The sequence below is a fragment of the Stegostoma tigrinum genome, chromosome 9 (genome assembly GCF_030684315.1).
Source record: "Stegostoma tigrinum isolate sSteTig4 chromosome 9, sSteTig4.hap1, whole genome shotgun sequence".
Taxonomy (NCBI): domain Eukaryota; kingdom Metazoa; phylum Chordata; class Chondrichthyes; order Orectolobiformes; family Stegostomatidae; genus Stegostoma; species Stegostoma tigrinum.
Window position 1 is genome coordinate 55197753 of NC_081362.1, and position 14686 is coordinate 55212438.

At 41.4% G+C, this 14686-nt stretch overlaps 1 protein-coding gene across 7 annotated transcripts in view; it reads right to left on the minus strand.

The window, feature by feature from the left end:
- Window positions 1–1868: 1868 nt before the first annotated feature.
- The window catches only part of nsl1 (NSL1 component of MIS12 kinetochore complex), a 156688-nt gene continuing 143870 nt past the window's right edge, over window positions 1869–14686 (minus strand). For all 7 annotated transcript variants that reach the window (XM_048535644.2, XM_048535641.2, XM_048535642.2 and 4 more), the window contains 3 exons: window positions 9524–9581; window positions 6958–7025; window positions 1869–2947 (listed from right to left, as the gene is read on the minus strand). In XM_048535644.2, coding sequence (XP_048391601.1) covers window positions 2666–2947; window positions 6958–7025; window positions 9524–9581 — 408 coding nt within the window. In that variant the 3' untranslated portion in view covers window positions 1869–2665. The remainder of the gene's footprint in view (window positions 2948–6957; window positions 7026–9523; window positions 9582–14686) is intronic.

Here is a 14686-nt window from a genome sequence, read left to right on the forward strand (position 1 = left end):
CTAGAAGGCCCTACCATTAGCATGTACAAGTCCTGCCCCTACTCGTCATACCAAAATGCAATACCTCGCATTTATCCAAATTGAACGTCATTTGCCATTTTTCAGCCCATCTTGTGACAAAATCTAGTCTTTGAATCAAAGTTCTAGGTTAAAATCCCACTCTAGTACTTGATAACTGAGGAGTGTCCAAATAAGTATCAACTTATATCTTACCAACCTACACCAACAGCATTTCAATGTTAACAGCAGGAGAGATACCTGCTCAGCCACATGATGGAAAGGGAATTGGGAGACTGTACCATCATTATCAAAAATGTTTGGACTAGAACATACACATAAAAGGTTGGAATGGGTTCAAGACCTCTCTCTTTGCTCTACTTATGGTGAGGTTCATGATGCTTTGGTCCAAACTGCCTGCAAATCCTGTTTGACAAGCTGGATGGCTACAAGGACAAAGTACAAGATGTTCACATCTTCTGACAATTGGAAAGACAGTGATAACTCTAAACACACTTGGCAATTTTCAAACATTTTACAAGTTAAATGGAGAAACTTCTATAGTTTAGAATATAATCACCCAATGAAATGGAATTTAGTGAATTTGCCTTTTAGTTTATTTTCTTGAAGAGTCTTAAGTCTAAATCATGTGATAATTTAGTGGCTAACTGGAAGTAATTTTTTTTTGTAAAAGTCACTATGGGGTTCCTAACAGTCCAACCTATTCACTGGGACAAAATAAATTTTCCTAGACCTTGCATTCTTCAGCTAGATAGTCCTCCCAATTTTTTTTTGCAGGCCTCTGCACACATGACTACAACATTGACCAGCATTATCCTGCTGCTTGCCCAAATTACTGTATACCCCTGGCAAAGGTGAAGTCAATGGAAAACAGTGGGAAAACACTCTTCTTGATAATCATATCTATCAAGAAAGGAAGATAGTTGTTGTTGGTGGCCTAATGGCATCTCAGCCCAAGGACATCACTGCAGGGGCTCTTCAGTCATTTCTAAAGCCAAATTGGTTGCTCTACCAATTGCGTTCCCTCTAACACTTTGAACATTTCAGTTCAGACAGTGATAATTGCAGTATTCCGTACTATTTGCAACTCCATAGATGATATGCAACAATATTAACTGTTGCCTCTTACAACTCACAAGCAATATTTGCCCCATTTAAGTATCAGGCAACGACAAGGTCTAATATAAAAGGGTCTGAACACCTCTCCTTGATGTTCAACAGCATTAACATCGCTGAACACCCCCAAATGCATGAACCACAAGATACAAGTCACCGGAGTGAAGAAGTACACTCCAGTTACTTGGTTAGGTATGGGTCTAACATGCTGCTCAACACCAAGCAGGGAAAAAAAAACAGCCTGCCAGATCAGCCTCCATCCACTAGTTTAAAAACATGGAATGCCTTCAACAGTGTACAGTGGTACTAGAGATCACCTACAAAAGGTGTACTGCAGCAACTTGCTCCCAAAGTTCCCTCAACAGTAACTTCTATCAGGTAAAACAGGTCAACAGAAACACAGGAGCACACCACACTTGCAAGCTGCTCCTCATCCTGACTTAGACAAATATTCTTCCACCACTGGATCAGAACTTTGCCACTCCTTTAAGAGCACTGTAGGTGCAACAGCACTGCACAGACCACATGAGTTTAAGACAGTGACTCACTACCAAATTCTCAAGCGTAATTAAAGCATCTGCAATACATATTGGCCATAATCAGTGATTCTCTTGTACCATGCACAAGTTAGAAAAAGCTACGTCGTTCCTGCTAGAAAGCATTATCTGGTACTATGAAAAATCTGCCAGCTTTTAAGTAAGAAAAATATAGCTTTACAATATATTTATGTGCCTTCAGTTTATTTAAAATTAAGGAAACATGCAAAGACAGACAGTAAATATTTACAACCTTGAACTTTACAATATTCAAAAGGACCAACAGGTATATGTTATTCCACATTTTTAAAAATCAATGTTATCTAACACAAGATAGTTAAAAGTAGTTAAACAACTCACATTTCACTGTCCATTTATAAAACAAATTTCATTTCCATTTCATTTTCAATACATTCATACAAGTTTACTTTAACTGAGTCATCATTTGTTAGATGTAAAGTAACTGAATCATAACTACGTATTGCTGTGTAATAGAATACCAGATATGTTCATTTAAGAAGTAACTGAACAGAAAGCAGAAGGAAAAAAAATTAAAAAGTAACCAATACAAAAATCAAGTTTTTTTTACATACAATTTAGTAAATCTTATCTGGAGATTTTAGCACTAAAACAGGAATGGAACTCTATAACACAGTTCAGATTTTTTGTATTTCAGAATCTGACTAAGTCAACTTTTTGTCAAAGTAAATAAGGTGGCATATCTGTTTTAGGTTTCACCTGTTCAAACAAAATATTTTAAATCTACTTAATATTATCTCACTTTACAACCTCTTGTCAGGGCTAGGCATTATCACTGTATCTAATTATACGAACAGACAACTTTGGATAAATACCTTTGCAGATAGTTTGCAAGTGGCTAGGGTAGAAAGATGCAAAAGGCCTAACTTTTCCACCAGATCTGACTAGAAATACTTAAAAAAAACATGCTATACAAAATGTACAAGCTGTCTGTTGACACTGAATACCGTGCAGGATTACTGACCAAGATGCAATCTTCGTTTTGGATATTGTCGGTTAATGTAAGAATCTGATTTTCTTTTCTGTGACTTACGACTCTTCAGCAAATTTTTTTCTTCAGTTTCTGTGGGAGTGACATCAGATTTTTCAAACAGAAGAGCTTGTTCATTGCTATTTTGGAAGTACGTCTCTGTGTGGGTTGAGAATATTGCCTTATTTGTCTGGGATTGCTTCATAATGGGAACAAGAGTTAGAGTTTGCAAAAGTCCTTCAGCTTTCTCCATAAATGCTGGTAAATGCTTGGGGAACAAAATTGCAATAACATTAGTTCTTGTACATCAAAATTACATTCTCCTGCAAAATGAGATTAAAAATCCGTACATTCTAGGAAATTTGTCAATGACTTTCAGACTTAACATTCTACTAATATTATACACTGGTTATATATCTGTAAACATAAGGTGATAACAACCACTTGCTGTTAAACATTCCCAAAATTAATCATAATCTAATTTTACATTTTACTGTCAGCTCAAACTCAATCGTTGCATGTTCCTGAAGCTGCTTCTTCCTCACTGGTACAGTTGCATAGGTGTCAGCCAAATTTATTCAACTACATTTCAGAATTTACAGAAGCATGGTTTGTGTTCTTGACGCAAGGCAATATTGACCAATGGCTTACTATCTGTCAATAAGGGGAACAGACAGGTGTTTGTGCTGTGGCAAGAGAGACTCCAGGATGGTACGTTGCTTCCATGGGAACAGCATCAAGGATGTCCTGGAGAAACTGCAGGGCAAATTGCCAGTGGTCGTTGCATATATCAGTACCAATGATATATTGGAAAAAATAGGCAAAAAAAATGGATTAGGGTGTACAAGCTGAGTTTAGGAAGTTAGGACACATTATAAATTAGGACCTCAAAAATGCTGAATTCAGAACTGCTACGAGTTCCACATCCTAGCAAGCATAGAAATAACAGGGTATACTAGATTAATGTTGCTGAAGAAAATGGTGCAAGTTGAAAGATTCAGATTCATGAAACACCAAAAGTGGTTCTGGGAAAGATGGAACCAGTGCAAATAGGACAAGTTGCACCTGGCCAGGATCGGGATGAATATCCTTGCAAGGAGGAACTGTTTCTTTGTGCTTTCGGGGAACAGGAACCTCAACATGGAGTGAGAGAAGGCAGACCCAAGGACAGAAATAAAAGGACAGAAAAGTACAAAAAAAAAGGCAGAATAAACAAGGATAAGAAACAAATGGGGTCATGGTGCAAAATAAAGCAAAGATGACTAAGAACGTTTAAAAAGGACAAAATTAAAAAGGCACTATATCTTAGGGTGTGGAGCATTTACATAATTATAAAGCTGTAATTAAAGGCACAGCTGCAGGGTGACCAAGGTTGGGAAATGAACATTCAGGAGTATTCAATATTTAGGCAGGACAAGCAAATAAGGAGGTGTGGGAAGCATTAATAGTAAAGGATTGCCAATGCCCAAAGCAAGGATGGATATTGGCTCTCAAAATAATGATTTTGACTCTGTTTGGGGGGAGATAAGAAACAACAAAGGGACAGAAACAATTTTGGGGATTCTCTATAGGCAGATGCAAGAGAAAGCATTAAACAGGAGATTTGAGATGCTTGTAATAAGGGCACAATTATAACCACAGGCAACTTGAACCTATACAGATTTAGCAAACCAAATTAGCAGTAAGAGACAATGATTTCCTGGAGTGAAATTGAAAAATGATTAATAAACAATCTTGCTGTGTTGGGTCCATTGCAGAACAGCAATCATAAAATGACAATTATTCATTAAAGGTGGAGAGTGACACTGAATCTGAAACCAGGATCCTGAATCTAAATTAAAGTAAACTATGAGGTTCTGAGGTGCAAGTTGGCAATGCTAGATTGGAGAACCTCACTAAAAAAAGGGTTGGCAGTGGATAGGCAAGTGCTAATATTTAAAGAATACACGCATAAATAACAATTATTCTTTCCTATCCAGCATTTAAAAAAACAGGAAAGGTGGCTCGCAATGGCTTGCAAAATAAATTGTCGATAGTGTGAGATCTAAAGAGGACACACAAATTGCAAGAAAAAGCAGCAAGTCTGAGGACTGGAAGCAGTTTAGAATGCAACAGATCTGTGGAATTCACTACCCAAGAATATGGTAGAAGCCGGGATTGACTAAAAATGAGGGAATAGATAGATTTTTAAATTAGTAACTTATTGCAGGGTTCTGGACAGCAGGCAGAAAGTGGAGTTAAGGCTAAGATGAGACTAACAATGGTCATATTAAATGGTGCAGCAGGCTGAATTGCCTACTTCTGCTTCTCGTTCTTATGTTCAAAAAGGGCAAAAATGATTGAAAAAGAGGGGCGTATAGTAGTTGAGATTAGACTCAGAAAAAATCTGACTGCAATAGCTTCCATTAACGTGAAGTGGAAAAGATCAATGAGAAATGTAAGTTCTTTACAGTAAGAGAATTATAATGGGGAACAAAGAAGTGGCAGAAGAACAGAACATGGATTTTGGTTGTGTCACCACAAATAATTTCCCAGAAATGTTAGAGAAGTTAGGTACAGTGAGAGGAAGAAATTGAAGGAAAAAGTTAAGAAAATCAGCATTAATAATTAATAGTGTTTAAGGCCGACAAATCCGCAGGACCTGATAATCTGTAATCAAAGCGCTAAAGGAAGTGGCCCTTGAAATATTGGGTAAGTTGGTGGTCATTTCCAATCTATGGAATTTTGGAAGGAGTTCCTAGAAATTCGAGAGCAGAAGATGTAACCCTGCTGTTTCTTTAACAAACAGGCTGAAAAAAAAAATGACAGACCAGTTAGTCAAACATTAGAGGGGAAATGCTAGAATCTTTTATAATAAGGTATGATAACAAAACACTTGGAAAGCATTAACATGATTAGGCACAGTTAGCATGAGTTTACGAACAGGGAAATTATGCTCTACAGTGGTTCATTTGAGGATGTAGCTAGAAGATTTTTAGATAATGTAGTGTTTTTGGATTTTGTGAAAGCTTTTGATAAGGTCCACGTAAATAAAATGAAAGCATGTGGGGTTGTGGTTAATATATCGGATGGAAACTGCGGGAATAAACAAATATTTTCCTGGACGGCAGGTGCACCTTAGGGATCAGTGCTCAAGTCCCAGCTAGTCACAAAATATATTAACGACTTGGAAGAGGTAACCAAATGCAATACTTCCTAGTTTATGCAAAATGGATCTGTGTGTTAAAAGGGATGCGCCAATGAAACAGGCAGATGCAGCAGTTAAGACGACAAACAGCATGTTGACCTTCACCTACAAGACAACTTGAGTTCAGAAGTAGGGATGTCTTGCTGCAATTATACCATCTTCAAGAACTGCACCTGGAGTATTGTGCCCTGTTTTGTTCTCTTTACCTAACAAGAATATGTACTTGACAAAGAGGGAGGTCATTGAAAGTTTATGAGCCTGATATCAGGACTATCATGAGGTGAGATTGGTTCAACAGGGTCTTTATTCACTTTAAGGAGGACAAGGAGGGAATTTGTTTAAAAACAAAATTCTAATAGGGCCAAACTGACTAGGTGCAGGGAGAATGTTTGTTCTGGTTGGGAAGTCTAGAATCAGAGATCAGGGTATTAGCATACAGGGTAAGCAATTAGGACGGAGATGGGGAAACATTGCTTTACTCATGATGATGGTCAACCTGTGGAATCTACTCCCACAGAAATCTGGAGGCCATATCAGAGTATACTCACCAAAGAGATAAATATTTTAGATATTAAAGGCATCAAGGAGTATGACAAAAAGCAGGAATACGGCATTGAGATAGAGGATCAGTCATATATTGAATGGTGAAGCAGCCTCAAACGGTTGAATGGCCTTCGCCTGCTCCTACTTCTTACATCTCTATTAAAATCAACACACCCCATTTGGAAGTTTAAAACAATTTTCTTAATACATTCATCACAAAGATGTATACAAACTATATCTGCAGATACTAGTATGTGAACACAGCCACTTTAAGACTAATTTAAGCAGCATAATACAAACACCTTCAAAATGGTGCATTATTATAATAAGCCAAGATGCTGTACTGGAGAAAATGAAGCAAAATTGCACTTTTGAGCATGTAAGACCTCACAAATGAGGTACACGACTTGTTCAAAGTTATCTTGAACAAAATGCTCGAACGATTCCTCCATATGTTCAGTACAGTTTAAGAATTTGTTTTACTGAATGGCTGAATCTCCTTTAATTAGATGAAGAATTAAGTATACGAATTGCTCTGAAATGCTTACCTTCATAGTGTCACTCATATCTCGAGAAATATTTGATGCATTTCTCAACAACTCCTTCTCCTTCGATACTAATAGAAAATGCATTTGAAAATGTTAGTTACAACATATCACTAAATACCAACTTAAACTGATAATCAGCATGACTCAGGATTAATCTAAAATTGACTGCAAGACCTTAAAATATAGCACTGTTCTGTTACTATCAAGTAATATTTGCTTAGCAACGACCTGCTCACAAACTCAATTTGGGTTTGGCCAAGACCACTCAGCTCCTGACTTCAGTACAGCCTTAGCTCATAAAAACACAGAACAGCTGAACTCTCCAAGCCACTATATATTTTCCAATTCTGGATATTTAATCACTCTTTCAGTGTCACTGGATCATTGGAACTCTGCACTGGCATTGTAGATCTACCTACAGCAAATGGACTGCACTTGTTCAAGGCGACAGATCACCACCAACTTCTCAAGGGCAACTGGGGATCAGGAATAAAAAAATACAAAGTCATTCGGTCCATCAAGTTTGTTCAACCATTTAATAAATCATGGCTGATTTGATCATCCTCAATTCCACCCTCTTGTTTAATCTCCATAATCAAATTGCCCTAACGATTAGAAATCTCTCTAGCCCGGCCTTGAATACTCTCAACAACCCAGCCTTGACTGCCCTCTGCAGTGAAGAATTACTCCTCATGTCTTAATTTCAGAGTGAGGGGTCACCCATTTACATTCTTTGGTTCTAAACTCTCCCCCAAGTCTAGAGAAAAAGTCCAAACTACTCAACCTCTCCTCACAAGAAAACCCCTCCCTAACCTAGTGAACCTTCTCTAGACTGCCTCCAGTGCCAGTATACCTTTGTTCAAACAGGGAAACTAAAACTTCACAGTATTCCAGCTGTGGTCTAATTAGCACCTTACACAGTTTTAGCAAGATTTTTCTCTTTTTAAACTCCTTTCCATTTGGAATAAACACCAACATTCCATTTGGCATCCCTATTGTCCACTGATCTTGAATGCTACCTTGCAATTCACACACTAGCACCCCCAAATCACTGCGCTGCAGCATTCTGCAATCATTTCCCATTAAAATATTCACCTCCATTTGTTGGTGTCAGACAGCACAAAGCAAGACCATTGACTGCTGCAGGTCAACCATCTTAGCCACAATATTGCTGAGAAACACCTGCAATATACAGTCCTAGGCCCAACCATCTTCAGCTGCTTTATTAATGACTGTTCTCTATCACAAGGTCAGGGGTAAGAACGTTCATTGGGTTCACATCATTCAGTGTCATTCACAACTCCACAGCTCCTGAAGCAGCCTATGTCCAAATACAAGTTTGAGGAAAAAAAAATCCAGAATTGGGCTGATATGTGGAAAGTAATATTTGCACCACATATGCCAGACAATGACCATCTCCATCAAGGGAGAATTTAACCATCACCCTTAGCATTGAGTGTGTGCATGCGTGTGGGGTTGGTGGGGGCTGGTGTAGGACTAGGTGCATAATCACAGAGTCCATATGAGTGTGGCAGGGCGTTATTCACCAACTAACTCATCTCCTTACTCCTCTAATCCTCCCAACATAGAGAAGGCATAGGTCAAAAGCATGATGGGATAATGAGAAAGCAGGCCAAGCAGCATCAGAGGAGCAGGAAAGTTGACATTTTGGGTCGAGATTTCTGAAGAAAGGTCTCGACCTGAAATGTCAACTTTCCTGCTCCTCTGATGCTGCTTGGCCTGTGTGTTCATCCAGCTTCACACCGTGTTATCTCAGATTCTCCAGCATTGGCAGTTCCTACTATCTCTATGATGGCGTAATGTCCATTTGCCTGGATGAGTGCTGCTCCATCAATATTCAAGAAAACCAACTCCAACCAGAACAAAACAGTGCAGCCCATAGTCAGCCCATCTGTTATCTTCAACAGTCACACCCTCCATCACCACAGTGGCTGCAGCATAAAAGATGCACTGCAAAGATGCAAAGTTACTTTGAGAGCACCTTCTGAACACACAATCGCTACCAGCTCGAAGGACAAAGGCAGAAGCATGGGAACACGACCAGCCACATTATCTCCTCCAAGCCACATACTGACCTAAGTGAGCCATATCACCATTCCATCACTTGCTGAAATTTTTTTTTAAAAATCACTTGTCTTGCTATCACTTGTGATTGCGTCAAATGTTGTTTGATAATAATTTCAGATACCTACAGGAATGTCAGTCACTATATAAAAATGCCAAGTTGGTGAAATTTCTGATTTCATCTCTTACTGCAGAGGGAGCTGCTGGTTAACGTTGAATTGTTTTCCTCTTCCTCAAACAAACGAAGGAATAAAATGTCATTTAGTTGCTAGCTGAAGGAAGAATGGTAGTGTCTTAAAAAGCTAACCATCTACTATACACCCTCTCAGGTGGTTGACAAGCACACAAAGGCAGCTCATGCCCATTTTTAATTTTCCCAATGAAAAAAAAGTTACATTCAGTGGGTTACCATTCAGTAGGCTCAACAGAGTTAACTACAGAAGGCACCTGGGGTTTGAAAGAAATTTTTTCACTTGCTTACCTTGTTCTGAATCAACTTCCGTTTTCAATTGAGACTTTACTACAGGCTGATATTGCTTCTGCAGACAATGAAACATGTATTATTAGAATTATAGATGTTTATAGAGTCATACAGCATGGAACAGACCCTTCAGTCCAACCAGTCTGTGCCAAACATAATCTCAAACTCAACAAGTCCCACCTGCCTGCTCCCGGCTCATATCCCTCCAAATATTTCCCATTCATATACTTATCCAAGTGTCTTTTAAACATTGTATTTGCACTCACATCCACCACTTCATGCCACACATGAACAACCCTCTGTGTAAAAAATTTGTCTCTCATTTGCTTTTTAAATCTCTCTCCTCTCACCTTAAAACTATGCCCCCTAGTCTTGAAATCCTCCATGCTAGGGAAAAGTCACCAGCCATTAACTCTATCTATTCCCCTCTCGATTTTACAAACTTCTGCAAGGTCAGCTCTCAATCTCCAGTGGAAAATAATCCCAGTCTATCCAGGCTTTCTTTATAACGCAAGCCTTCCATACCCGGCCACATCCTGGAAAATCTCTTCTGAATCCTCTCCAGCTTAATAACCTCCTTCCTATAACTGGGTGACCAGAACTGGACACAGTACTCCATGATCAAAATGTCTCTTTCAGTGCGGCCAGTGTGAAATCTTGGTGGACGATGTGAACATTTAATGTCGTGGAGGGATGCCAATCAAGCTTTGTGCTGGATGGTGCTGAACTTCTTGAGCACTGGTAGAATTGTATTTGACGAAGCAACTGGAGATCATTCCATTCCATTCCTGATTTGTGCTTTGTAGCTGACTGACCAAATCTGGGAAGCTGAGATCCACTTTCCCTGTCTTGGAATACTGAGCTCTCATCATATTATTTTGATGGCTGGCCAAGCTAAATCAATGGGTGATCACCAGGATATTGATAGCAGGTAACTCAGCCATTGTATTCCCATTGAACGTCATGGGGTCGTGGTTAGTTTTCTTCACACTGGAGATGGCCACTACCTGGCGCTTGTGTCATGGCCAATGTTACTTGCGACTTACAAACTGAGTCCTGAATGTTGTCCACTTGGAAAACGTCTGAGGAATAACACATGGAAATGAACATTATGCAATCAGTGAGCTTAACATTGGTGGCCTTCTGGTAAAAGGAAGGTCTCTGATGAAGCCGTTAGTGAGAGTTGGACCAAGGACATGCAGCCATGTCCTGGTACTGAGGTGTTTGGTTTCCAACTACATGTCTCATATTTGTCTCTACGTCCACCCTACGACCTCAGTGAGGTAACTCTTTAATAACAGATTAACCCTGCTTTCATCAACAGCCCCAAGCTGAAGAAGAAATTTGTTAAGATGTGCTATTTGCAATGACAATGCTATAGGGGCTAATGTTAGTTTCATATCTGAGAAGGAGACTCTAGTACTACCCCAGAGGGAGATACTAACATTATTCCAGAAAAAGACTCTAACAGTATCCAAGAGTGAGACTCACTAACACTATCGCACGGGGAATCTAATATTTTTCAAGAGGAAGACTCTGACAATATCCCAAAGGGAAAATCTAACACTATCCCAGAGGGAGATTCTAACATTATCCCAGAGGGAGACCTGTAACAGTCTGTGAGAGGGGACTCATGGTCATCAGACAGTCTGTATTTTATAGTCGCTGTTTCACAGCAGCCAGCTACAATTGTACACTCTGTACCCATACCATTTCATATTAATTTGGAACATGCCATACTGATACTACACTATTACACACAGCCGCTTACATTCACACATCCTACGTGAGACTGGTGTGATTACACATTTACCCTCTAACACCAATCGGCCTCTGCACAAACCACCTTTTCACAACAGACAGCTCCACTCAGCTGTCTACAAGTGGACTTACTGCATTATACAAGACATTCACAACACCACAAGCAGTGCACACATCTCTTTACAACAACCGTGTGCACTATTGCAGAACAGGCAACTGCCTGTGCATCGACCGCATACACAGATTCACTGAAGGCATTGCCCACTGCCCATTCACACTTCCATACTTAGCAACAATCAGCAATGTGCGGAACAGGAAATTAATAGATTGCACTTAAACAAGTCCCCTTTAAGATGTGCATATGCTCAGCTATGTGTCTATCTTACGGGCTGGTGCACAGCAAACAGACATTGAAATGAACCTCGTTCCACACAGCACACTCAGCCTTTCACAACAGTCACACTGTGGGCAGACACAGAGACAGACAGACAGACAGACAGACACACACACACACACCCCTTGAAAACTGTGGACGTGCACAAGCAGAGACACACATAGACTCACACACACACACCCCTCACACTATGTATGTGGACAAACTGACACACACATACCCCTCGAACACTGTGTATATACACAGACACACAGCCCTTGAACACTGCGTACACACACACACACACAGTTTGCAGGGCACATTAGACTCAGTGCTTCCCAAAAGACACTTCCCTGATAAACACAACACACACACATTTCACAGAGTTGCCATGGCAGCAATTGGGTTGTCACATAGCAGCTGGGTGAATAGTGAGTGGTTTGGGTGGGTCACATCTGGGGAGGGGGTGCTTAGGCAGAGGAAGCCGGTTGGAGAGGGGTGCATTCGGGGTGATGTAGTCAGGGGGGTGAGTGTCTGGGAGAGAGGGAGTGATTAGTTGGAAAAAGGGGTAATTATAGAAGATAGTAAATCAAATTAACATCCTCCCTTCGGGTTAGCTTTCAAAATCTAGCAGACTGAACAGTAGTCCAGATTGCAGATCTTTTCTGCCACTCCTACAAGCTATCAGAAATCATACAAGATGGCACTACATTTGTTGCATTGTGCTGTAGCTAGCTATGACACAGTACTGTGCCTTTAAGAGATGTATTCTGCCCTGTTTTTCTTGCAGATGAGGGAGTTCTCACTGTATATTTTTAAGAAGTAAGAAAAAGGATCAGTCGGCAATGTCAGGGCTCCCACACACCCAGGAAGGCTTTTAGTTATGCCTCCAGCTAGTTGAGAAGATTTCTGCTGGCTGCCGGAGTGAAGTCTTAGACGGCAAGGCTTTATATAAATCAAAAGGGGCAGATTGTTCTTTCTGCTAGATTGCAGAAAGACAGCAAGTGACAATCATTACAGAGTTGCTCATTTGCCTTTAATAAGAGTGTGTTTATGGGATGCTGCCTATATTGGAACAGTTGGTGATTAGTTAAACAATACATCATCTTGTTAATTATTTCAATAAAGTTATGTCAATTCTTCTTTTTGCTGTATTTTGATTGTGTTGTAAGGGGGGGGGGGGGGGGAATAAAAAAGCATCTGGATTAAAGCTTAGTGGTGGACCAATCAAATACGTACTTGTCCACACCATGGCTCAATGAAAGAACTGCTGACTTTGTCCATTTTTCACAAGTTTTCTAGTGACTCTTTCTCATTACTTCGTTTTTACAAAAATTTCACCAGTCCTCTTTAAAAGAGGAGTAAACACTTTGCTTCCTAATTTGATAAAGCATTTCAGGGGTCAACAATGTAGCACAAAAATATTTTTGTAATTCTTCCTTTCATTACAACGTAACAGGTGAAAGCAGTTTGGCTTTATGCAAGTGTAAAGTGCTCACAAACACAAAGGCCAGATTCTGTTATAACTGTGAGGCTATCAGCAATAAGTTATTATGGGACAAAGCAGACAGCAAATATTGAAGAGATGACAGAAGAAGTAGGCATGGAGGCGAAGACGGCGGAAAAACTGGTCACGTGGAACAGTCCCTCTTCCGCACCTACACAGGCCCCAAACCCCACCTCTTCCTCCGGTACATTGATGACTATCGGCACCGCCTCTTGCTCCCCAGAGGAGCTCGAACAGTTCATCCACTTCACCAACACCTTCCACCCCAACCTTCAGTTCACCTGGGCCATCTCCAGCACATCCCTCACCTTCCTGGACCTCTCAGTCTCCATCTCAGGCAACCAGCTTGTAACTGATGTCCATTTCAAGCCCACCGACTCCCACAGCTACCTAGAATACACCTCCTCCCACCCACCCTCCTGCAAAAATTCCATCCCCTATTCCCAATTCCTCCGCCTCCGCCGCATCTGCTCCCACGATAAGACATTCCACTCCTGCACATCCCAGATGTCCAAGTTCTTTAAGGACCGCAACTTTCCCCCCACGGTGATCGAGAACGCCCTTGACCGCGTCTCCCGCGACACATCCCTCACACCCCACCCCCGCCACAACCGCCCCAAGAGGATCCCCCTCGTTCTCACACACCACCCTACCAACCTCTGGATACAACGCATCATCCTCCGACACTTCCGCCATTTACAATCCGACCCCACCACCCAAGACATTTTTCCATCCCCTCCCCTGTCTGCTTTCCGGAGAGACCACTCTCTCCGTGACTCCCTTGTTCGCTCCACACTGCCCTCCAACCCCACCACACCCGGCACCTTCCCCTGCAACCGCAGGAAATGCTACACTTGTCCCCACACCTCCTCCCTCACCCCCATCCCAGGCCCCAAGATGACATTCCACATCAAGCAGAGGTTCACCTGCACATCTGCCAATGTGGTATACTGCATCCACTGTACCCGGTGCAGCTTCCTCTACATTGGGGAAACCAAGCGGAGGCTTGGGGACCGCTTTGCAGAACACCTCCGCTCAGTTCGCAACAAACAACTGCACCTCCCAGTCGCAAACCATTTCCACTCCCCCTCCCATTCTCTTGATGAGATGTCCATCATGGGCCTCCTGCACTGCCACAATGATGCCACCCAAAGGTTGCAGGAACAGCAACTCATATTCCGCCTGGGAACCCTGCAGCCATATGGTATCAATGTGGACTTCACCAGTTTCAAAATCTCCCCTTCCCCTACTGCATCCCTAAACCAGCCCAGTTCATCCCCTCCCCCCACTGCACCACACAACCAGCCCAGCTCTTCCCCCCCCCACCCACTGCATCCCAAAACCAGTCCAACCTGTCTCTGCCTCCCTAACCGGTTCTTCCTCTCACCCATCCCTTCCTCCCACCCCAAGCCGCACCCCCCGCTACCTACTAACCTCATCCCACCTCCTTGACCTGTCCGTCTTCCCTGGACTAACCTATCCCCTCCCTACCTCCCCACCTACACTCTCTCCACCTATCTTC